General features: G+C 40.5%; 1 protein-coding gene across 2 annotated transcripts in view; it reads left to right on the forward strand.

Moving 5' to 3' along the window:
* Positions 1 to 26646, forward strand: part of Sk (small conductance calcium-activated potassium channel) — a 252814-nt gene that overhangs the window by 95562 nt on the left and 130606 nt on the right. For both annotated transcript variants that reach the window (XM_076778213.1, XM_076778214.1), the window contains exon 4: positions 4865 to 5074. In XM_076778213.1, coding sequence (XP_076634328.1) covers positions 4865 to 5074 — 210 coding nt within the window. The remainder of the gene's footprint in view (positions 1 to 4864; positions 5075 to 26646) is intronic.

Here is a 26646-nt window from a genome sequence, read left to right on the forward strand (position 1 = left end):
GCAAATACCCTTTAGATAAATGGATGTCGTTATCCTGGTGTTGATAGTCGAGAACTTAATTTAAGAATATTTAATATTAAAATGATATTGTGATAGAATTAGTAAATGACTCGTGAACTACTTGATTTCTGAAAAGAAAGAATTATTACAATTTTATACTTTCAGCTGAGATTCTGTCTAGAAACTGTACGAAATATCTTGAAATTTTATTTTCAGCGCAAAATTAATTGCCTGTTTGACATTTCTGTTTCATTGACAGACGTTCTCGAGAAAATTTCTGATTTTTCCGCGATACATTCGAATATTTATTTCTTCAAGAATTATTCTAAAATATTTTTCTATTTCAATATCGCCATATCGGATTCTCTAGACAATATTTGAAGTTCCAGAAGAAATAACGCAACTTTCGAAACGACGAGAACGTTCGTTAAAGACTTTCGTTCGACAGGCCTTCGCCATAAAAGCGGCATCAGCCGTTAACCTTGATTATCACGGTAACCCCGACTATACGAGACTGTAAACAAAAAATTCAACTAATCGTGTCTGGAATATCATCCAACGACCATCCACCAGTCACCGTGATCGCTCTGCTCTCGATCACGCAAGAAAAAAGCCTAATCCTTGCATCGAAAGCTAGTTCCCTCCAACCCTGACGCGAATTCTTCGACTCTGCTTTCAACTTTTCGATTCTTTATCTTGACGTCTGCCATCGGAAGAAAACGCGACAACGAGAGAGAAATTTTACGAGATTATACTTGGCGAATTGTTTTCGGAATTGTCTCCCCATCCATCAACTCGCTAAACTGCTCCATAGTTACTAAAGTTTGGAGTATCTTGCGGAGACTTTGGTGATTCTTCCTTTGTTGGGTTAATGGGAAAGTAACGTCAGCTTTTCACCGTGATAAGATGAATCTCACGCGTCACTGTTGACGATAAGATCACCTTATCAGAATTTTACTTGTACCTTAGATCGCAGCATCGAATTATCTATGCAAATTTAAAGTGATTTCAAAGTCAGATGGACGCTTGTCTCGAAAAATCTCAGTCGATAGAATTGTTAGAAGAACATTTTCTTTGCTTGACGCCTTTGTTACTCGAAATACGAGTGTTAGGCGATATAAAAATTCGAACGAACGGAGATTTCTTCAGTACGGCTTTTAGTGAAAGGGCAAATCCCTTTATTTAAAGAAGAAGGTCGATATACGGTGCGAGGCACTTTCCTACATCGCTAAAAATATTATCCTTCCTGTTACGGACATGCCAAAGCACACGAAAGAGGAATTGTTTGGACAGAAAGAGCAAATATTTTGAAGGGTAGAACATCTCCCCTAGGATCTTGAGTTGCGACGCCTCAAGCACGCCGATGTTCTCGCAAATGGACCAATATACGCGATTCGACCCAAAAGATTCGATACTTAAATTAACAGAGACAATTTTTGCTATCAATTAATCGAAATATATCGCATTGGGAGAAATATACAGTTTGTAATGATTATATAGAAATGCCTCTGACGCTGATTTCAAAATGGCCGACGTTTGTCTGTCGAAGCGATTTTTTAGTCACCAATAAGCATGAATTTAAGACGAAATAGGAAATTAAACGAAGTATGAATTATATTAAGGAAGATCCGTAAATGTCAGAACACTAATAACGATTTAATGACTTAATGGCGAGGCACACTGTCGAATTAATTATCGCGAATGGGTGCTCGTGAATAACGTTACGAGGAACACCTTGTATTTGCAAGGCGCGTAAAAGCTGACGTAGAGAAGCTTCAACGGCTTCTAGCGGAGGAGACACCTCGATAGACTTAAGTTAACAATGGAGATTCGTGGAAAGTTACTGCGCGCATTCGAATGAATTTCTCGTTGAAACGCCTCCGCGTTCCACGGAGTTGCTCCATAAGAACAACTCTGCAGTTTTGCTGATCCGCCGTTTGCAACGAGCTCGTCTATTAAAGTGTCCCAGAAAATACTGCGTTAGTATACTTTCTGTTATTTTCGAATCATCGAAATATAATACACGGTCGTTTTCTTCCGAAAACAAGATTTTGAATAAATTTTCCCAAGCGACGTAAGAGTATCAGTTTCGAAATTCAACGTTAAAAGCTTCGGGAGATGAAACTAAACGTTTCGCGCAGGTCTGGATCCACTCTTTCGCGTTCTTCTTCGCCGGTGTAATTTACAAGCTTCCCGAGGAGTTTCGAAGCCTCCACGTTTGCTCAGCCGGTGCTCTCGAGGTGCTCGAGAAAGTTTCTCGCGCAAAATATGCACGCCTACCACCCCCACGCGGCAGCATCCAGGAGACAAATACAACGATTCGACGAACGCGCTCGAAATCGTAGCAAATCCTCTTAACAAATAGTCGGGGCATCGCGGAACCGGAGGCTGAGCGACGATCATTAAGCTATCTCGAGCTCGCAAGCCAATCGGCTTAGTTTACATCCAGTTGGTGGGCTAACAAGGCCCTGGATAAGATTAGAGTTTCGATCCGTTCCCGTTATCGGAGGCCGAAATTTCACCAACGATACAAATCGGCCGCCCGCGACACAGTCACTGTCCTATTCGTCGTTTCTTTCTCTTTCGTTCTCTCAGAATCCATCGTCGAATAGTCCGTAGACCGACGAGCGACTCCCGCGAGAGGAATGATCTACCAACGTCATTTTCATAGTATCATCCACGAACGTTCTTTGGATCTCGATGAGAGTCGAGATTTCCACCTTTCACGACCGGGTACCGCGAGCCGCGCGGAGCTTCCTATTCGATTGTTCGCCAGCACTCTCCACCCCCTGCCACCCACAACCCCCCTGGCCCCGCCCCAAAAGTAACCCCGAGAAATCTTTAGTTCTAGCCGATGCGAGTCCTTTAGTCTAGCGGTAGCGCTGAGCTAGTAGTGGTCAGCTTTAGATGATAGAGGATCCATTGAGTTTCCAACGCTTGTTCGAGTCTCCGTTCACCCGACCCCCCCCGTCCGAACACCCGCGATCGAAGAGTAAAGAAAGACAGGCCTAGAGAAGGATTGACGAGGGACGGAGGCGGCAATCGATCCCCAACGATCGCGCGTTCGGCACACCGTCTGCTTTCTCTATGAACGTACTCTTTTACTGTCCGTCCGGCTTTCTAGACGATGTACGACAAGGTGGTACGCTTCCGACGACCTCGAACCGCTCGTGAACTCGACGTGTGAACCTGTCGAACCGAGGCTGCGTGGAATCTGGGAACGTACGTGCTGCTACGATTCGGTTTGTTGGCTAAAATCGTTTATCCAAACGCGAGATCACCTGCAATTTTGTCGTTATATCACTATACAACTTTTATTTGTTTACTTTCTTTTAGGAACACGTAGTACGAAACTTGCTAGGGTTCTTTTTAAATCATTAAAGAAATATAATATTCGATGTCGTCTATACTGTTCTATTTATAATTTAACAATATTGTAAATCAATATAAAGCAACGAAACAAATAATATTATTATAATAGTTAACTGGAGCATTGGTTAAACTTTGGTATAGAATTTGAACAGATCATTAGGTGTCCCCTAGTACTGGACATAGCATAAGTTCAGAACGTGCCTCAAAACAGTTTCAATGTAATTTACAGCAATCGTAAACATAGTTATAATTCAGTGCTGAACTCCCCCTAATAGTGAACTTTTTTTAATAACGTACAGTCTATTTCAAAGGTGATCTCGGTGTCTGGATAATAAGGTACCAAAACCCGAGCATTATATTCTGTACCACCTAACCTTATGACTTAACAAGATGTTTTCAGGAGATTACCAAGTATTTTGTAAGAAAGTTGCGTTGTTTCGACGTGCAGCTTTTATAGGAAGTATCTGGTAATTCTAAAATAGAAGACAACTTTTACTTGATAAAGTTAGGCGGTGCAGACTGCACACCCCTTTGAATACCACGAAGTTTTTGTTTGGTGGTTGTTACGGGCTACGAACAGTTTACTAGTAATTCGATGTCGACAGTATGAACGAATCACCCTGTATGTATGGGTAATTCGGTAGAAAAGGTCTCTGCTTCGAGAGATAATAATACCAAACACATGGTTGACGATTGTGAAGCTATTCGAACCGAGAAGTAAAAAAGTACAATTAATCCTTTGAGTGTTGTGGACGATTATTTCACTAAATTTTATTATTTACGCTTCAAATTCGAGCGTATCCAATTAAATACTTCATTGAGAGAATTACATTTGCAACTTAGTTGGGTCCTGCATAATCGATCAACAGAAATCGAACACTTTGGAGTATTCGGCACTCAAAGGGTTAATATGGAATTAGTCGGGAGGCGAAGACGTTTCTATCGACGAGTCGGATTAACAGTTTTCATTTCGAGCGAAGACTAGCGGTCTCGCCTTGCAGTTATTACTTTCAAAGTTCAACTAGTTGCAAGAATCAGTCGTACGTGACTGTAAAACCTGAGAGACAACTGTTGCCCAAGACACATTCGAAAAGGAAATGCCTCTGACTTTCACGGTCCAAGTTTTTACAGCCGCCATTTCGAGTTTCCAGAGACACGTCCTTTCGAAAGAGCGGTTCAACGTCTCGCGTACATTCGGGTGTTTAAAAATACATTCGTGTGCATTAACGTTCGACTAAAATTTTGCATAACAAATAGTCGATATAACGTCGGGAAGGAAGGGATTCGAATAGCTTCGACTACTAGTTAAAAGTTTGCGACGCCGCCTCTCGAAGCATGTGCCTTCGTCTGCGGAATCCACCCCAGTGTACACACCACGTCTTTTCTCACGTAATCCATAGTTAGCCTTGTCTTTAGTCACCCGTTAAACACTGCACTTGTGCCTATGTAAAGAGTTGTGTCCAAAATAACAACGTGATAAAAACACACCCAGTTCCCCTGGTGGTGCAAATCGTCGTCGACGACAATGCCGACGACGCCTCCGCCGCCCATGGCTATGGTAGCCGGTCCAGGATCCGGTTCCGGTCCTCAGGGCGCCCAGGGGGTCGTTCTCTGTCCACGTACGCTGTCGCAGGTCCGACGATCACGGCTACGAAGGGCCCTCACCGAGGCGACCGCCGAGACCGTCAACTACGTCAAGACGGTGGGCACGATACAAACCGTAAATTGCCTGATAATACCTTAACCATATACACACGATATATAGCATTTGCATCGTAAACACACGGACGCACGCGCGGTTATCACACCCCCCACGAAGGCTGTGTTCCTTTGGAATTGCCCTCTCTTTTGTTTTGCGTTTCATAAGGCACAGAGAAGCCTGGTTTTAATCATCAATGTATGAAACAGTAATATTAATTGTAAAAATAAGCTTCTTTTCATTTATACTGAATTACCATTATAGTGTATTGTGAATAACTGTTTACTTTTTTAACATCTTTCTTCTGACGTTATTCTTTCAAAAATAGCTGATATTCAAATAACATATTTTATCATATCCTAAACATACTCTTTGAAAATTAATTTCAAGTCTACATTCTCGTTTGATACGTGCTGTTTATTCATATCATATAAAGTTCGAGAAATTTTTATTCAGTTATATATTCTACTATTTTCAGTTTAGGGGAACACCATGCACGCGTAAAAATATACTATACCTATATAAGTTATTATAAGTTTCCGTGGTAATCAGTATATTAATTTCTCAGGAACTAATTTACTTAAAAATTTTGTCTGAAGCTTAATTTCCACACCTACTTCCAAAAGAGCACAGCCACTGTAAGATGGAAACACAGATACTCGAATTTCCACATTTTTCTTTGCAAAGAATACTAAAATAGGAAAAATGAAACTACGAATCTTCGATTCTAATGAAAATTAGCATTTTTCTCTTAGAATGGGAGTATTCAGTTTCGTTGAATTCTGTTTAAAAGTCCGCATAAAATCTTGCGGTTAAATGCACTCGGCCTTAACGCGAGCGAGAAAAATTTGAAATTAAATTTTATGTGAATGAAAATTATAAATTTAAATTCAATTGTCTCTCGCTTTCATTGAGGCTGAACGAAGACTTCAAATTCAAGTTAATATCGTCTATCGAATCGTTTCAACTTCTTTGCATAGATCTCTGACCGTATCGTGGTTTTCGACCTTACTTTCGACGCTCGCGTACGCGCAATAGCGATGCAGCATGCATTTTATCGTGCGTACGCGAGATCATGTCTTCGTAGTTAGCGTCACTGACCCATAGAATATGCCTCTCACCCACTACTCACAACCACGCTATGAAGTATTGCCGCCAATCCAGCAAATTTTCTCACCAACCATGACCTGCATTCTCGATTCGCTCGTTATTACGAAAAAATGTATCGGAAATGAAATTTCGCGTCCCGACCGTTAAAGTTCTTTGGAAACGAGAGCCCTCGACTTCGAAAGGTAAGACAACTTTTCCGAAGCGACTTCACTGATGAAGAAACCGTGTCGCAACTATAAGTACATCGAAACTAATCAGCTTGAAATTCTACTGTGATATTGATACGAAAGGTAATGCCAAAATATAAAATTTTATTTAGTTTTAGGAAAAGTGTTTTCGAAATTTTATCGATCATTCTATTTGAAAAATAAGTATTTCTTTAGTAGACGATGCCAGTTTGTAATTGGAAAGGAAATGCAATTTTAAGACAGGAAGTTCAAATGTATCATAGTTCTGAGTATATAGCACAGTAATGTCTTCGCGAGATTACAGTTGGAAACTTTTTCTTGCGAGCTTCAGTCGTTAAGTTTAGAGCACCGAAGGATGAGAAATGCCATGTGGAAAGCAGAGGAGGTTTTAACTAACTTGCACGGTGAATTATTATCGTCGTAATTAAAACAGGCTCATCCATCGTACGTCTCACAAATTTTACAGTCTCAATTTTTCAAACGAAAAAGCACACTGATTAATGAGATTCGAACGTCTCGATCTCCACTTGGGCTCTCATCGGTGGTATTAATAATTCTAAACAGACAGCAAATATCAAATGGTATCGCAAGAAGATACAGTTCCTATTTGAAAATTGCATTTTTTATTCCACTTTAAATTAGCATCTTATCACACTAGTGTGTTATAGTTAGATAGTCGAACTTTTTAATTATTTTGTCTCTTAAATCTAGTAATAGATTTTAAATATTTCCTCCTCTCAAGAACTTTTCACTTAAGAAATGGTTGTAATATATTCTCCAAAATTATTTTCCATGCATTTTAAATTTATGTTACAATGTCTAGAAGAAACTTACCCATTTTTGCCTGGAAACTATACTTTTATTAGATAAGTGTTTCCAAACCTTCGGTATCAAGTTTTTTGCCGGCATTCTGCGAATAGCTATGTGCGCGTAATAACAGTTCTCTCCACAGGCGAGGTATACCATACGAACCGAAATTGAAAAATTTCAAATAGTTCTAAAAAAATTATTTTTAGTTACTAGGGTCAAATACAATCATTTTTGGTGAATAGACATACCACCGAAATCCTACGCATTTTCGGGAAAAAATTCTTTACCGAAAATACAATGTCCGACCAGGCGTTGATTCATTCCCCTGAAATTTCATGCGTATTTTTAAAAAGTCGTAACTCCTGAACGGATTGGACCATTTTAATGTTTCAAAATGAAAACAATGCGTATTAATGGGGCCCTTGATCTCCAAAAAAATGGACTGAAAAAATACATTGGATGTAAGGTCTACTCATATACCTCGTCTGTGGTCAGAAATACTATCGCTCGCACGCAGCTGTTTGCAAATTGTCGTTCTACAGGCGGAACTTTAAACAAATTGGTATTCTTGATTTTCGTCTTATTTTGGCCTCTAGAATCTCCCATTAAAGTTTTCCCCAGATGTGGCCGAACACCCTCTATTTTTGTTTGTCCGTTAAAAATCACTACACGTATATCTCGCTTCGCGACGACACGAGAAACGGGCTTTAATATCGCGTTCTTCGCTCTCGAATTTACCGCGCGTTTTCTGGAACTGACTTAGCCCGTGTTCGTCGAATTTACGATCCGAAATTTTTATTCCAGCGAGCGCCAAAGGGTCGTCGTAAAGCGCCGAGAAATAACGTGAGATTACCATTTCGTATCTTTTAGGGGCGACACCTATTCGGGTCGTTTAGTTTTCATCTTCCGTTGGCCTGGAAAAACGTAAAACTTTATTAACGAATTTCATACCTCAACCTTAGATTATAAACACGTTCGCTTTAAACTTAATATTCTTTTTAAATTTCTGTGTGTATCTTTGAGACGGATAGCTGAATTATGCAACCATTTTTCGCCGTCTTTGGTCTCGCGTTCGCCGACTTCGTAGCTTCATTGTTATGCCTTTCGAAGAATAACTGCGGAGCAACCAAAGAGCTAAGACAGAGATTGTAATTCCTCGTCTCGAAGACGACGGTCTGTTACTCCCGTATGTTCGCGCTTTTCATCGTACGCTGCACGAAAACAGAGGCCCCAACGAATTCCTGGCGTTCGTTTTTGGTAGGCGAGCACGCCGCGAATTACAATGCGTCTCTTTCCGCGAACGACAGCGAAAAGCCAGCCTCGAAGTTCGTTTTTGTTCGTGGACAGCCTCGACGTTAAATTTATCCTAGCGCGACGTCGGATCCCGTCCCGCGGCGTCTCGGGGGAAAGTTCGGTACAAAGCAGTCATTGTTCGTCGATTTCTTCGTTTTTTGCTCGCGGAATTATTACCGTCGATATTAAGGGAGCAGCGTCGCTGGTATTTCGCTGATGCCTCGGATAATTGAACGCGTTACGGACGCTCCCCGGCGACCGGAAGTCTTGCACAAACTCGACGGAATCTTAGCATAGTTCGCGTCGAAAACGAACGGCTGGCAAATTTTCAAACAAAATTTCTTGTAAACCGAATACCGCGTCGAAACCGTGCAATATTCCGGGAGACGAAAATTCGTTCCAGTATTTATTTTTGTGACCTTAGATATTTACGTTGAGGATTAATTTTTCTAATATCACGGTGGAAAATGTTTCGAATAAACAATAGCGGGACGTCGAGTTTCCAATCGGTTTAGAAGCGATTTCTATTGCAGAAAATGATACCAATGCACAGATAGTCTGTTATCGGATACACTCCGCTCAAATAACAGGATTTTCGAGTGCCGGTTCGCTGGCACAATGAATAAACACGACGCGATTACGCGCGACGGTGGCTGTCGACGGGGTCGCGGTGGGGGGGTAGCTCGCAAAGGATCAAATTATGTCGGAGACATTAAATCCTCGAAATTGATCGATTGGTCGTATTAATTCGCGTGTTCCCGGCTGTAATTAATATTCAACGTTCGAGCCGTGCTCGTGTATCAAAGTCACTCGACTACGGCATTCGTTGCGTCGGCCGTCCTTCGTCCGCCATCACGGTTTCCGGTCTTCTCGAACGAAGCGGCTATTAGAGACCGTCGTGCTCGTCCCGTAAAACGACGAAACACAGCCTAAACGGAACGAGCTTCGGACGAGATAAGAGCATTACGACTGTCCGTTGGCGAACTGCCGTTCTGAAAACACTGTTATCCAGCAATTAACACTCGGATCCATTCTGAGCGTCTGGATCCTAATGGACGCGATTTAATGGCGCAGTTAATTCTGATGAACGATCCTCTGAATTCTCTGGACGAACGTCTCGCGTTCTTTCGGAAACTTTCAAAAATTGGATTTTGATATGCTCGAAGGGTAATTATATACTTTAGAGTTATACTTATTTTATAAGTATTAATATAAAGTTATTATTAGAGTATATGAGTTAGTATTATACAGGGTGTTCGGCCACCACTGGGAAAAATTTTAATGGGGGATTCTAAAGGCCAAAATAAGATGAAAATCAAGAATACCAATTTATTGAAGAAGGCTTCGTTAAACAGTTATTAACGTTTAAAGTTCCGACTGTACAGAATTTTTTTTTTGAAAATGGTTAGGATTTCGGGGGTATGTCTGTTGACCAAAAATGCTTGCAATTGATCCCTGCAACTAAAAATAATTTTTCCAAGACGATTCGAAAGTCTTTTTTTCACCTAAAACTTTCAGCACTTACTCAAATTTTTTTTTCGAAAGTGGGTAGGAATTCGGGGGTATGTCTAATGACCAAAAATGATTGTAATTGACCCCCGCAACCGAAAATAATTTTTCCAGAACGATTTGAAATTTTTGAATTTAATTGTTAATAACTTTTTAACGAAGCCTCCACCAACAAATTGGTATTCTTCATTTTCGTCTTATTTTGGCCTCTAGAATCCTCTATTAAAATTTTTCCTCGGGGTGGCTGAACACCCTGTATATTTTCGAGATATTCTAAATAATAACCTCTCGGAACCTTGGGACAATCTTCGATCTTTTTATCAAAATTGTAATTTGATCTAGATCTGTCGAGTATCCAAACAGAATGGCTCGTTTTCTCATTTGTTATAAGGAGTATTCATTTTTAGTGCATTTTTATAAATTTGTGCGATTATTGTAGTAATTCACGAAAAAATATGGCTGTACGAAATTGAAATTAGGTAGAATCCAACGGGTACAGATTGGTTTCTTTTCTCAATAATCACCAGCGACAATTGTAAAGACGAAGGTCTCGATTTGTGTTCGCGACGATCGCGCGAACGCGAAACCGCGGAGAATTAATCGCGTTTTGTCGCGCGAAGTGTCTACTCGTTCATCGAGCAAAATGCGACAAGAACAAAGAGCCCCGGGAACCCTTTGTCCCGGAATTTTGGAAATTAATGACAAACGAAGCGTCCGGGAACGCGTTGCACCGACGGGAAAATTTGGTTTTGATAAATTGGCGCGCCGGAAATTATAGGACGCTGAAAATCGACTTTTGTAGTGTGTGTAATGGCGTGAAAATCGCTCTTGACCGCAAGATCTTGTTACAAACCTTATTTGAAGGTGTAAAATACGTAAAAGAGTATTTCTCGAAATTTTGGAAAGATCTGTAGTAGAAATTTCTAATATCAAAGTTAGTCTAAATGCGTTTAATGAACAGCGTAGAAAGTTTCGTTTAATTTCTAACGATAGATAACTTTCCTCTGCTTTTCAATTAACACATAACGCGATAGAAACATTATAACACAATTGGCCCACTTAAAAGATCGTACCTCTATGATCCCAATTAATCAGTCCACGCAATTCATTACGTCTAGTTACCTAAACAACGATTAACGGATCGATTAATTACATTCAGACAGCATTCGCGATTAGTTTAAATGGAAATTCCGTGTCTCTCCTGGTCGATTACATTTTACGGTGAATAACGCCCGACCGTATTTGTTTAGATTTATTTCTCCCTTGAGCGCTATTTTTTTCATATTTCGTTAAATTACATTTCAAACGTGTAATATCAATCTCAAATAAACATTTTGTTCCCCGAAACGTTAAATACAAATTTTCTTTTTTGTTCAAATTATTCAGGAAAGGTTTGTTATTTTCCACTGTTATCGTAAAATATTAAGTTTCTCTGCGTTGCTGGTTGGAGCAATATGGATTTGAGAGCGAGGAACTGGGTGTTGTGTGTTCATTTTTCAAAATTATTAAATGCTCCTCTTATGGAAGGTTGCATTCGGTCCTCGGTATCGAAAATTACAACCTTCGTATTTGAATGTTGACCACGTTTTCCAGCTTTCCGACCACCGTGGGAGGAATTTCCTACCATTCGAAATCCACACCTACGTCCTCGCCCACACGCACCCACGCCCCTCAAAGCCCCAGAGATATAGATCATTAGGCTCACCATAGGTTAATGGCCTAAACCCCTCACCTTCCCAAATAATGTTCGTTAAACACTCGTGGCGCGAAATTATTTTCAAACCGTCGATCGTTGTCTCTACCTTCCCGACAGAACACGTCCTGTTGAATACGATTCGTCATGATTACCGAAGCCCTTCTGTTATCGTCAGTACTCCCGCCAAACTCGAAGCTCGCGATTAGTTGTCGAATGGCGAGGTTCGATTAACGACAAGTTTCCCCGAGAGTTCTGTCGCCCAATTACAATAACACACCGCAAGAACCGTGGCTACCAACTTGAGTAGCCACTAGCTGTCCCGCGCAGCGATTCGAGCCAGCGAAATTGCTTCCCGATAAAATCTGCGCCCGGTCTATTACCGAAATTGCCACGGGCGTGTACAATAAACGCGCTCGGATGATGCATTAGAGCGGCCTGGTAATATACCGCGGCTCATTATAATTTCGTGCAAACTAACGCTGGGTTCGTGTACGACGCTCCGTGCTCCTCGCACTCCGTTAATGGAAACTCGAGGCACCGAGAGACTGTGTTTCGTCGTCGCGCGAACAAGGGGCCACTTTGACGTCTAATTTTACGCTGGACAAATTTTCCGGAACGGTTCCCGCCGTCGGTAAGCGCGAATAGGACGCTTTAAAGCGCGGAGAAAAATGAAACGTCGCCCGCCGTTAGCGGAGCTTTTAAGGAACGAGTCAAATCGAGGATAACTTTCGGATACGGCGAGCAATTTTCGGATATCATTCCGTGACGATTTACCTCTTCCACGCAAATGGTCCATCTTCTTCTCGACAATAATTTATTGGAAAAAAATTTGCGTTCTGGTACTTCACTGATTCTTTTAGAAATTTCGAGGCTGTAATTTTCTAATTTACGAGCTAATTTTTGTAAATTGATGGACTTCTGTCTGTAAATAAATAAAAGGCACTTGTGTACTCTTGTCGAGTATTTTATGATAGCCTCATCAAAGTTAGGGAATTCAAAAAATTCAAAATAGAGAATACTTATCTTGAACAATATGATCCATTGGAAATAATAAAATAATATTCTCCACGATCTTTACCTTATTTATACGATACGCGACAACTAAAATTTCAAGTCAGTCGAGAAATTTCCTCTCTTAAAACAATTGACGACTGTTCATTCGTTTTATGGTGAACAACATGTCTATGAATTGCATTATTGCCGATAAAAAAAAGTTTTTTTTTTACTATTGTCCCTCTTCGACGCAGAGAAATGCTCGAGCTACGCGGAGGAACGGAATTCGTTAGCACTGGCGGAAGTATTTTTGCAAAATTGGAGTAATTTCTAGTCCCGCGTTGCACGAGTCATTTTCCTCGTCGCGACGAGTCTTTGTATCGTAAAATTTCACCGCGTCCAACCCGACCTGACTCCTTTATTCGGCGCAGCGGATCCACGACCGGGTTCTCCGCATCTTTCTTCCCGCGTGTTCTTTCTTACTTTCTTAATCTCTTGGCCCGGAGACCGTCGTCATTTTTTCGCGTCGCGACGCCGCAGTTGCCTCGCGATTATTATCTGCGAGAACGACGCTGCGACGACAAAAGGCTCGTGGAAAACGGTCTCTCCGAGGCACGGGCCAACGGAAACTCCGAAGACTATGGAGGGCCAAAAAACTGTTTCTCTCTCGCCTGACCTGTAGGCTAAAAAATTCTTTTCTCTCTCCTCAGAAGCTTGCCTTCTTGGCGTAGAGATTTCCAAAGCTTTAAATTTTGACATCATCGAACATACACGGATGATTTATAAATTCAACATTGAGAATATTGTAGTTCAACTAAATCGTAAATTAGGAGGTACTTCTATTAGAAAGAGGATTATTCAAGCAACAATTTATTTTAAACAAAAGTGTAATGTATTTATCTGTAAATATTTGGTGTTTCATTAATGGAGTTCTGGTTGTCTGAATTTTTCAAACGTGTCGTAGTAATAGTTTCGATGAGAGGTTCGTTTCTCGTCTGAAATTATGGACAGTGAATAGTAATAAATTGAATCGATGTAATTCAAATTTGAAAGGGCTGCTTTTTGCTGGATCAAATGCTCCGAAAGTACCGTCCTAAAAGCATCGAATGAGGGTTTAAAAAATGATTATCGAATATTCTAATTCTAAGGGCATGGCCCTTTCATGGCCCATAAAAGTTCGAAAATGTTTACGCTGTAAAAGCATATTCGATTTCATACTTGCGCCGTTATGGATAATGCATCTATAATGCTTTTAAATGTAACGTAAATTTTACGTCGTATCTGTTACACGTAAAATGGTCGAATTTTATTCTTTTTAATATTCACCATTTACATCAGCAACACAATAGCTACGATACATCAATTCAAACTTCAGTTACAACACAAATTGAATTTAGGAAATACACGAATGAAATTTAATGTATAGGTATTTATAAAATTGCAATTGATTGTGTTGTGAATTGGAAGCGATCAAAATGATTTCTAATAAAAATTGTAAACTAAACATTTATTTCCCCATTGCAGTATACATTTCTTGAAATATCTATCGTTTCAATTTCTCTGGTACAAATACATACACGATAATTGTCGGTAGTTCTACCGTTAACAAAGACTCTTGAAGTGCCAAGAATTAAGTCTGATCGCGTATTAGGATCGTTTCCAGTTGTCACGTTTTATTCTTACGTTCTCGATGCGACTCGGGTACGTGCAATGTCGCGGAAAATTGAGCGTGGCAAATATTTCCAATCGTAGCATGAAAGGGCGACATTCATAAATGGAAACGACGGGTAAGGAAAGCAGCCCGATTAAGGGGAATCGTTAGTCGTTTCGCGGAAAGCGATAGAAAGTCGTGGACGTTATTATTGTTCGGGTATTCGCATCGTTGTTTCTCCCGTGATACGAAGTCGACTTGCGTCTGACACGGCGCCTGATATACTACTGGCTGACCGGAAAATACAGCATCCACTGCGCTGCATTCTGACGCGCCTACCACGTGCCAGGTTAACGTAAACGCGCATCGATCATGCTCGCCTGCTTTTGGCAGAATTTCATTTTGACGGTCCATTATTTTGAAAATCATCTTCGGTCCTCGAGGAGTTTTATCAAGTGGTCGACAAAGAATCAAACTTTCGACTATCCAGATTGTCCCAATCGTATTAGTATTGTATTATTTGTACCTAATCGGAAGGCACTGAGTCCAACGTGTGTAACTATTGGGAATAATAATACGAGTAGAAATAACGAGCAATGGTCAGACGTGCTCGATAAATATTCAAAGTCGATAAAATTGTATCCCGTAATTACAATTTAGTTTCTCGTGAATATTTATGAACCTATATTATTTATTTTCCTTATGCGTTATTTATGAAATAAAATAACGAACGCGAGGCAAGAGTCTCGATTTAACAATTTTCGGTGAAAATATTTCCTGCGATATATTTTTATCTGAAAGAAATGGGTAAAAAATGGTGAAAATAATTTGTAGCGAATTCGCGGGAGAACAGAGTGGAGCGCGCGGTATTTGTACGAGGAAAGCTCGGGCGTATCGGACAAAACGCGTCGAAGATTAAAAATTAACCGTCCGTGTGCGATCGTTGTTCAAAGTACACACAATACGTCGTCGTTTGTTGAATACCGACGGTTATGGAGGCACGATGCTGACTGGGCCGCGAATATTACGTCGACTGCATCACGTTCCATTACATGCACGTCCCGGGAAATAGTGGTCCAGATGTACGCTGCATTCCGAGGCGTACGTGACACTTGTAGTTAAAATACAACGCCGCGCATAAATCGAATAAATCTCCCTTGTTCGTTGAACGCGCGTGCTCGTTTTTAATGGCGGATTTAAAGCTCTTATTGCTCGAGCGCGAGAACACGCCGCGATACAGGCACGAAACGCGTGTCCCGACTTTTTACGCCACCCACTTCTCGCGTTAGAAATTGCCTCGACGTTTCGTCGTTCGTTAATTCGATTCGATGAAAATTTTTGCAATCGGCTCACGGCGATTTTAAACGGCATCGTTCGTTCGATAAACGAAGAGACTATTGTTTTAATCCGATTTAATCAACCGTTTACCCGTTCTTTCTGTGCTATAAAAATTCAAATGTGATATTTGTGCAGCACCGAGACTCGAACGGGACAGTAGATTGAAATTGGAATAATGGACTATGTCCGTACTGAAATCATTCTAGATTTTGATCAGAAACGTGTGATAAGCTTAAATCGCTTTCATTTTACTGTACCATTATTAAATACCAAATACACTTTATAATAAAGTAGTACTAAATTTGTCTTGGTCTAGAAATATCAAATAAAATCTTGACGAAACTGTAATTATAACTTTTATAAGCGGTGAACTGATAAATGAAATTATTCTGACTCTAGTGGAGCCTCAACACCTGCTAAATCGAAGGAACAAAGTTGCACGAAATTAACGAGGCGTTCTAACTCCGTTTTGACGGGAGATTGTTGCTCCGAGGTTCGTAAATTTAGCAATAATTAACAACGGAATTCGAAATTGACAAACTGCTAGCCACACGCTACCCACTTGCGATCGATAACTTCGTGTATCGCCGTGCAACACGTGCCATACCAGAAAGCCTCGACGGTCCGATGTCGCCGTCTGACCAAACGCTGATTTATCTCCTGACCGTCGTTTGCTTTTTCTCGCTACATCGGAAATTATAATCTGGCGCCCTTGAGGGGATACATTAGAGCTTGGTCAAAATCTAGGGGACCCTAGAGTTCACTCTAGCGATCGAGACCCGTAACATCCATCAAAGTTAACGCGCCATACGTTATCGTCTGACTAGAAACGACGCTATTCACTTCTTTCGGAGTCCGGTGTCGCGTCCTAAGTACACAGGGCGTTTAACTTTATTCTTTCGACGGGTTTAGCTCCGAGAGACCATAAAACATTACTACCCACACGCTCGATCATTTTTAAACATACTTTTATTCTCTATAAACAAATTTTTATTAACCCTTTGAGCGTTAAAGTTAAAGTTTCCTTCTTAATTTTTTTTCGTAAAGAATTAAAAGTTCTGTTGTACCAGGCTTTTAGAAGCACAAAGGGAGACCCTCAAACTACACGAAAATATTTCTTTAGTCTTTATTTCTTTAATTTTAACAACTATTGTACGAGAATCCCCCCTTAATTGCAAGCAATTTTTAAAACGTTTACTAATTGATTTGAATTTGCTTTATTGAGAATTTGAGAATTTCTTTGCATGAATTTTGCTTAAAACGGCGAATCTCGTTGTCCATAAATTTAATTTCCTTATGAATTTCGTATAAATCGGGACTCGATTAAAACGTAAAACTGGCGTCCGACGAATCCGCTCATCGAAAGGCTCGGCTTTAAATCCGTTAAATTATTAAACGAATGCTTTTCAAAGTCGCGTTCCGTGCACCCTTAAATACCGGGTAGGCGGGTTGATCGATGGGAATTCAACAAAGTGGCCGGTATACGCGCCGTGAAATATTCAACGACGTAATCGATGGGGGAGATCGCGACGTTACCGGTTCGCCAGCTTCGTAGTGAAATCGAACCGTGACGTGTTGCTTCGCGGCGGAGTTATTATTCAGAGGCATCGATTTCAGTAAGGAGCCCGCGAAAATCGTGAAATGGTCGCCGTACGCGCGTTACGTAATCGCCATTTCCAACTTGGGCGTTCTCGGTCCTCGATGGAAAGTTCGAAACTGTTTGAGGCCTCGCGTCTCCGTAACCTTGGATCTTAATCACTATGGCAAGAGAAACATTGCCACCCTCGGAACTGTACTGGATAACGCAAGAATAACGGAAGGTTTTTTTAGAGACGTATTTGGTTTGTGCAGTCTGCGGTTTGATCAAACTTTGTAGGTTTCCAAAGCAGCTAAAGATAAGTTTAACGGGCGAAACTGCCCCCCTAGAGATGCTTTTATGTTAGTTTGGAGAACTACCGAAGATAAAAGAAAGTTTTTACAGAAATATTTTACAGAAAATTAAAATATAACAAAATGTGTCATCGTAGATATCTAGTTTATAAGGTAGACTGCAGCAAGTTCGACTTGTTTACAGACGTCTAAGAAAGATTTCATGGAATTACTGAAGTTTACTTCGACATTACTTCGGTCGTATAAAGTTTATTTTATGACTCAATACAAGACGAAACGTGTATTCGTCCGTGTTCTCTACTATCTATTGTTACTTCTTTGCTGTCCCTGCTCCACAAATAAGTCTCGTTATCCGTCATAAGCTCGTTGATCGATTCGTTGGTTATACACCGGTTCTTGAATTGTATTCAGGGTTCAGTGTCATCTAAAAATGTAGCGATAAAAGTAGTTGTCTATGCATTGTAGTACAAAACGGAATATTTAATCGAACAGTCTTCCGATCGATTTAGGGCTGATGCTCCAACCGTTATAGCAAACCGTGATTAGCGGATGTTTCGTTAATTATATTTAAAATTTGAAAAGAAATCTTAGTGTATATAAAAGCAAGTACTCTGAGAATCTATTTCACATAAAATTATCCGTAATCGTAATTAGAAATTCCTTGGAATATTTTTAATAAATTTGGCTGTTTTGGATTCATTCAAATTCACTTGTATTAATTATGGAAAAGTGGTAGAACGCGGTACGAAGCTGAGGGTCTCTCGATCCGCAGAGTCGGCGGAGAACGTATTAACCGTCAGAGGGACTTGAAGCGAGAACAGCCCAGGAGAAAAACTGGCGAACTTATTTCCCCGGGTAATGAGTTCGCTAATTTTTTCGTCACGTTGATCGCGAAATTTTAAGCCCACAGAGACGAGTATAATGCCAGCCACTCCACCACGTGTTGCACGTATTTTGGACGAGTGTCGGCTGAGTTTTTCATGCTCTTTCGCCGGGCGTTCGCTGAAGCCTGTGCGTGTGAAATGATGAACTGCCGCGAACTAGAACGATGAAATCTTCCCGTGTTCCTGGTAAAAGTGTGACAGCATCGCGTCGCGTTTGTTATTCCTGTTTGAAAAGAGAAATTTTATTGTGGCGCACTTTGGAGATGCGATAACTTCATCTCTCTCTCGTGTCTGTATAATTGCTTTCTCTCTGCCTTTCGGACCAGCGGAGGCACGAAAAGTTATCTCTTAATTTAAAAATAATTTGACGTGCATTTTATCAACGAATGAAAATATAAAAACTGCGAATGAAATAATTTTACGTACGTTTTATTGGTAGATCGAAATACAGTTGGGATAACTGTATTTCGAAATAATCCTGTAGGTAAACCGAGCACCGGGCATGCATTATTTTATTACTCCTTCCGCGAAGTGTGTTCAGTGATATAGGTCAACCTCTAACGCGGCGGGAGTTATTATTTGAAATTAATCCTACGGTTATCACTTCCTGGAAACGGTGAAACAAACAATAAATTTAATTTCAGCAGTAATTTTGTTGCAAATTCGCGGTACCTGTGTGTTAATGATAATATCGAGGAACATTAAGTATCATAATTATTGTGTCAGCGTTAAATTGACTAGATCAGGGAAGAAATTCACTCTTCGTTTCGTGTTTCCAACCTTTGCAGAAACGAATTATTTTATTTACGATTAAATATAAAAGACTCCGTTGGAAATTTTTGTTAATCGAGAAATCATCAAGGATCTCTGCATTTATCCGTCGATATATAATAATTGGAAAGTTTAACGCACGGTAAGATTGCGGAGGATTAATTTCGAAGAACGTCCTTCGTCGCGTTAAACTTTGATTCGTACTACTTAAAATTCGAATGGAACCGGGGAAAAAGGTTCGAAGAAAGAGCGATTCGTTATAACGCGGTGGATATTAAATACTTTGCGGTAAAAGTTGCGAAACAGCTTCACGTGTCGTTATAATCTCCGACAATTTACTCGATCCGGGTCTGCGCGAGGCAAGATCGTCCAAGTTCCTCCATTAAAAAAGTTTTTCCATTGTGTGCTTGACGAAGGCCACAGTTCCACCAATGGCCCGCGGGGCTCCGAGGAAACCAATTTCTTTCCGTTGACTAAGTGATCTTATTGAAACGTGACACCAAAGTTCCCCGGGCTGCAACTTGTCGCGACTTTCTGCGTTTCCCCGATAAAGGTGAAATTACAATTAATATTTAGGACGGTTATGCGATCTCTCCAGCATCGAAATATATTGACGTATATCAAACTTAAAAGATACGTCACGAATAAATTGTTACGCGTTGCTTTTGTACATTGTTTGTCGCTCGAATTAAATTTTTATTCGATCCGAGTACGAGGAAAATTGTACAATAGCAAGTTTCGGATGGAAGAAAAAATTCTACTTTGTTTTGGAATGACACGAATATTTTTATCGATACTTGCGTGGGTATATTGGAACCGCCATATTTATTATCATTATTGATTGACAGACAGTACAATCGTCCGGAAAATAAAACTGACATCGACGCAAGTAGAAATAACGAGTATATGGTCAGACACTCGACTCGCGTGGCTGAATTATTACTAAATTTACAAATGAAAAAGTTTTTTATTGGGGAGGGGGGAGAAGTTCAATCTCTGAATTTCAGAAAAAGTTCGTCGAAAAAGTTGACAGCGACGAATAGATACAGTATGGATTTTTCAATTCTGCCTGACGCGTTGAATGCAAAAATAAACGAATTTTTTACCAGCGAACAACTTCGATATCTGAATAGAGGAAAAGTTCACTGAAAAGAGATCTACCGGTTAAATTGACGAGAACCTGCGCTGTCCTGTCATGTATAGATTACATGTATCGCGAACGAGTATTGGTCTGTACGAATTTATGGAACGTCAATAAAATAGTCTAGTTTACACATGTAAATCAAATTTACAGTAATTCTAAAAAGTCGAATATTCCAGAAATAAATCAATTTTCGATTCGAGCATACGATACATCGATAATGAAAATATTTTATTTTCAACCACAATGTTTAAAAACTAATTTTTTTTCACGTATACATAAATCGTTTCGTGTAATTCTTCGTTTTCCGAACACGACGGACGAGTTCGTCGAATCGAAGATAAGAAAACAAACATGGCGTCGTTCGTAAGATTTTTAATTCGAAACCGAGTATCAGTCGTCGAGCCAATATCAGTTTTAAGATTCAATCCGACGTGATGCATAATGCATCTCGAGCATCGAGGCGTCGGTCCGTAACGCGTTAAAATGGCGGAACAAAAACACCGTTACGGTGATTAATTCTTCCGCTGTCCCCGACTCGGGACTCGCCACGATATGCGGCGCAGATGTAACAGCTTAGAACCCGTACGTCGACGTGGCCTGTCACGTGACAAGCGATGATGTATTGCACGGATGCATCATCGTTTCGCGACGGTCTACGTGTATCCATCGACTGCTCCCGACGGATCGATCGAAGAACCAACGAACCATGCCAGTGGACCACGCAGCGTCGAAGAAAATAATATGTCCCCCGACGCGGTTCAACTTTCGACCCGTACAACTTCCACCTGATGTTTTCCACCGTGGATGATCTCCCGATCGCGCGAAAAAAATTGCCCGCCATTACGTTTGTTTCGCTCGGTTCCACCGTGGGATTGCTTCCATTTCCCCATAAACTGCGCTCGACGTATCGAGTTCTCGGTTTATCGAGTCGACGATCGATCTGTTTTGTAAGTTTACAAAATTTTTTGGCGCATCGCCAACCACGTTAATTTCTGAATAGTATTACTTTAAAAAAAAAAATCGATTTTCTGACTGCCTGGTCCCCTTAAGAATAGTCAGGTGAATTTCACCTCGCACGATATAAACGTGTAATTCAATTAAATAAATGAGAACGCGAAATAGATTATAATTGGGAAATTGTGGATGTCAGTAAGGGCGTGATAAACAATACCGCTGCAAGCAGCCATCTTGAACATTTTTTCGTTGAATACGACGAAGGAAAAAAGTTGAAGCGTCCAGTGAGGTTACGAACGACGGTTTCGTACACGAATATTGCGGTGATCCGCCGGAAGCCCGGGTGTATCTGATCAAACTTGGGCAAACATAATAACAGAAACCGAGGCCAACTCGCGCCGTATCCACCGTGCCTCAACGGCGAGTTTTACCGGAAAACTGTTGTTACACTGTTTCCCGATAACCTGGTTTCCCATATAAACGTGTTTCGTTCGTTACTGCAGCGTGACGCGTTTTGTAACGAGGCCCCGTAACTCGATTGGCCCGATCGAAACGCACGTTGCTCGATGTGATTTCCGGTCATGGTTCCTCGCGTCTTGGGCGAAAAAGAAGTTACGTTTTTTCCACGTTTTCTTGCTGCTCGAAGTTTTGAAAGCGTACGCTCGCGAGGGGGGAAACGGAAGCTGGAAAGAAGAAAGGAACCATCCGAACTTTCCAGAGCGCGCTAGAAAAGGATGACTCGCCTAACTTTCACGCCTCAAATATCTTATTTGGGTTCGATGATAGAAAGAAAATATTGTGATGAGGTAATGAAAGTTTCTTTAACGTGATTGCGTAAATGGAACTGTCAAATCAAAGCGACAAAATCGATCGAGTAATAGGTGTCTCGTGTTGTCGCGGCAGTTACGAAAACATTGGTAATTGCAATGATCTAAGCGAGTCTTGACATCGTTTATTAAACGTGGGGGCTAGACGGATTAAGCGAATTAAACAGATTACAGTAAAGATTCGTAAATTGAAGCGTGAGAAAACGATGATCAGACCAACTCCAGAGCGATGTTCATTTTAAGAATCATTATTGTAATTATCTATACCTCCCCTTCGTCTCTTTATTTATTGAACGAACCGGTATCGTACGATTCGAACGAAATGAGAGTACTTGATCCTGAAAATTGTAACCCAGAGCTTGAATCGAGGTTTAAGGACCAAACGGAAATCCGAGAAAGAGTTAAGCAAGGGGAAAGTAGGAAAGGCAGATGGCGAGTAAGAAGAACATCTACGAAACGTTGTAATTCGGAACTTCGTTCCATAAAGTTGCGCATTTTTCTCGCTGCGTGCAAAAAGGCGGCCAGCAACGAGTACGAATCTCTAAAAAAGCCACAGATAGGAACTCGAGTCGACTCCCCTGTTATTTCTTGCACGCTCGTCGTCGAAGGGCGCAAAAAAGAAACAGTATCCCGGTATCTCCCATCGAGGAGCCATAAAACTTCTCGGCTTTCCGTTGTTCTCCGTCAACGTACACCCTGCACTCTTGATCAATGCTGCTACCGAAGTAAAAGGAATATGTTTTACGTAATATACGAACTGGAATTTATTTATTATTAATTAGAAAGGAAATAACGTATGCACGAGAAGGGTAATCGCGAGCTAACGAAATGGAACGGCGATGAACGATGTATTTTTCAGTGGTTATTTGTCAGTCAGATACGATCTAAATTGTCGCGTGTCCACGTCCGTATGAGGTTACGACAAGGCGACAGGCTGAAAAATAACCTACCATTCGGTAATTCTTTTTTCTTGAACAGGGTTAGGGAAATTTATCAAACTTTCATTACGTCGATTGAAAGTGTACGCATCGAGCTACCGAATCTACTGAATTTTTATTTTAAAAAGATATCAAATAATCGAAATATAAATTCTTTAACGTCCATAGGTGTTACAGTCGCGTGTGAGGATTTTACGTTTCAGTAAACTTGTGGTACCGTAGTCAAAAATCCAAATATTTTTAATTATTCAGCGAATCTTGTAATAGAAATCGAACGACGAAGAAAATACAGTAGAAACGTTAAGTGGCCGATGGTGAAAGGGCAAGGTTCAGCGATTGTTGGTGTACAATCAAACGTGCTTCCAAATGCAGCCTCGTTTACCAATCCGTCACAATGTCATAACTCCTTAATTCGCCTGTCTTTCTTCCGTTATCGATTCCCTATCCGTGTTGTTCGCCTTATGCAAATCGATAAGCTCGATACGAATACACGACGGACTCTCTCAATATAGATTTCGGCCCCGCGACAATCCGGTTTATAGGTATATATGCCTCTGCATGACGCCGATACGTCGGCTCGTTCATGAATTATTGATACCGATATCGCGGGAACGACGAGTCCGAACCGCGAGGCTGCTTTTCCGCGAGCAAAACGTTCGGTTTTACGATCGATCTTGGGAAACTGGACATCAGTTGTAATTAAATCCCGAACGATATTTATCGCGTGTTTGTAAATCACGACTTTTGTTGTCCAGACACTCGGATTCGCTTCCGCCCCGTTTCTACTGTCGCTTTTAATTGACCGACGCGACAGCCACTAATTCGCTGGGGACAGAAAACGGATTGTAAAATTTATTTCGAATTTATTTTTTAATCTTATTAAAATTTACATAGAATACATCACGATACTTTGAGACGCGTCGCTTGCAATACCATTAGATTTAAACAATTTCTTTTTATAAATATATAGAAGAATTTTCGAAATTCTCGATTCTGTACAAATTCTGCACTTACTGTTTGTAAATTTATTAATTGTAAAACCTAACTCAAACCGCTGTGTTACACCGATCAAAATTTAGCCATCGTCGAACCGTCGAGCCAAGTTTCCTCGTAAAATTGAAAAATACTTGAAACTCGCGGTCGCTCGATTTAATTACCCTCGTACGAATTTACGAGTCGAATGAGGGGAGTGAAACACAGCGGTCGAATTCCATTGAATTTTGTTGTTAAGCGGTTCATTATCAGCCTGATACCCTTCATTGTTGCGTTAATACCGCACGCAACGCGTGAGAGTATCAACAAGAGGGTTTACTCACCCTCGCGCCACCCACGCAGTCCCTGAGGATCGTAGAAAATTACTGGAACTAATTTCTCCCCCAAAATTTCGTGTACTGTTGGTCAGTTCTCTCGAGATCTTCGAAAGAATAGCTAATACGATATTCCCCGAATTAGTGCAACGCTTTCATCCCCTCACTTAGCAAACCTCGGTAGATATGTAATTCTATGTGTAATAATTATTAAATGTTAAATACGAAGATCAAGTCACGGTATGAGGAAAATACAAATTTGTTATTTTAGCGAAATTAAGAAGAATAGCGTGTCAGGCTAGTGGAATATTTGAGTGGCCAGTGTTGAGTCGAGTTTATGGCTGCGTGTCATAAATGTTTGGGATTATATAGAAGCTGTGATAGCTGTTTGGGACTGAGATTCAGTATTGACTGTAATAGCTCTAAACCTATTGGGTAGCGAGGGGTCGTGTTAAATTCGGTTGATCTCCTAGGGTCGATCAGATTTGATACACATAATCGTACAATCAGAGTGTCGAAGACAGAGTCAAATAATCGGATCCTAAATTATACTTATAGTCAGTGTTATAGTTTATAATAAATTTTACATTTGCTTAGCTTCTTCCCTCTTCTAGTCACGATTAGAATTCTCTGTTCATCTCGTATTTGTGAACACTCCTTAACTTATTATTCGTGAAATAGATATATGTAGCTACCCAGTGAGGAATATACAGCGTGTCAACAAAAATATGTGACCTTCGCTCGAGATCAACTCCTCGTGTAAAAAGAGATCTAAAAGTCCTTTACCATTTTACGATCAGAAGCTTCGTTACCGAGATATAAACAGTTAAAGTTTAATGATGCTACTTCCGGCACGCGCCATTTATATCTCCAGTCAGCTGATCGGCCACACACACACGTGTCCGTGATGTACGCGCGCGCAAAAACTTTGACCGCTCGCATCTCGAGAACGGAGTCTTGGATCGCAAAACGGAAAAGGACTTCTTCATTCGTGTTTGCATGAAAAATTGATCTTAAGAAGCATTTGATAACTTCGAGAGCATATAGTCCTCGTTAAACCGAGTACAAGATGCGTCGATAGAAATACGAAAATCAATATCATTATAAATAATTTTTAAGTTTGGTAATATCCGTGACCCGTCCATACATTTAACTGTACGAAAACCTAACTGCAACATGAGAAAAACTTTCTTAATTCGAAACAATAGCGTTCTTACAGAAATACGTTCGCAAATATTTTATAAATCCACGCTAGATTAGCTTGCTTCCCTCTCGCGAGAATTTTTTTTTTCATTTAATTTTTTCATTATATTTGACCTTCTTTTTTACTGTACTTTTAGCTCCTCCAGCTACTAAAAATATCATTATTTGTAACGAACGTTTTTAATACATAGGGCGAGCTACGTATTACGACCGAATATTTTCAAAAATTTATTTGAATGGAGCTACATACGTTTTTCGGTGGTACGTGAGTATAAATTACGTAATGGAAGAGTCTTTGAAAATCCTTGACAACAAAAATTTAATTTACAATACGGGGTCGTATATCAGCTTGCAACTCACCACCAATCCTTTCACGATATCCTTTCACATCGCGATGTCTCGAGCTCAATGGACCCGACGTTCATAAAAAGCACAGCGAACTTCGTCAGCCGAGTTTTTCTCCGAGGCGAGGAAAGTTTGGGAAATTCTCCACGTTCCTGCTCGACATCCACTTCACAATGGACCCGTCGATGTCTGAATTCCGTCACTCGGGACAAACTATTTATAATACACGATCTCTCATAACACGCGACACCGTAAAAATTACTCTTTTTTTACTCAAATTAAAACTGAACATCCCACATTAGCTAATATCGAATATATTTCACTATACAGGCGCACACTTGTATAGAAATCTGTGAAAAACGAAGATACAGATTTTTCGAACCAAGATGGTTTGATCTTTGAAAAGTAATCGGAATTAAATTCGAAATATTGAGACTATCGCGTGTTTGTATAAACTTTTTTCATTTCATTTTCCCTGTTCAGTAACGAGGTATCGTTCATTGTGAAACACCCTGTATATCTCGTTACGTACCTCGAGTTCGTCGGGTCTGGCTCGGGACATTCTTGGAGTTTCTCAGTTTCCATTGTGCCTCCTCTCAATTCGACATTGTACACGTACCGCGGTTAAAAAAAATATCGTGCAAGCTCCTTTTCCATTCGCCGAGCTTTAAATTACGTTAAAGAGGTTCTTTTATTTCGGGTGCTGGATCTCCTTTCGAAGGTC

Source organism: Colletes latitarsis, chromosome 11 (genome assembly GCF_051014445.1).
Source record: "Colletes latitarsis isolate SP2378_abdomen chromosome 11, iyColLati1, whole genome shotgun sequence".
In the NCBI taxonomy this organism is placed as follows: Eukaryota; Metazoa; Arthropoda; class Insecta; order Hymenoptera; family Colletidae; genus Colletes; species Colletes latitarsis.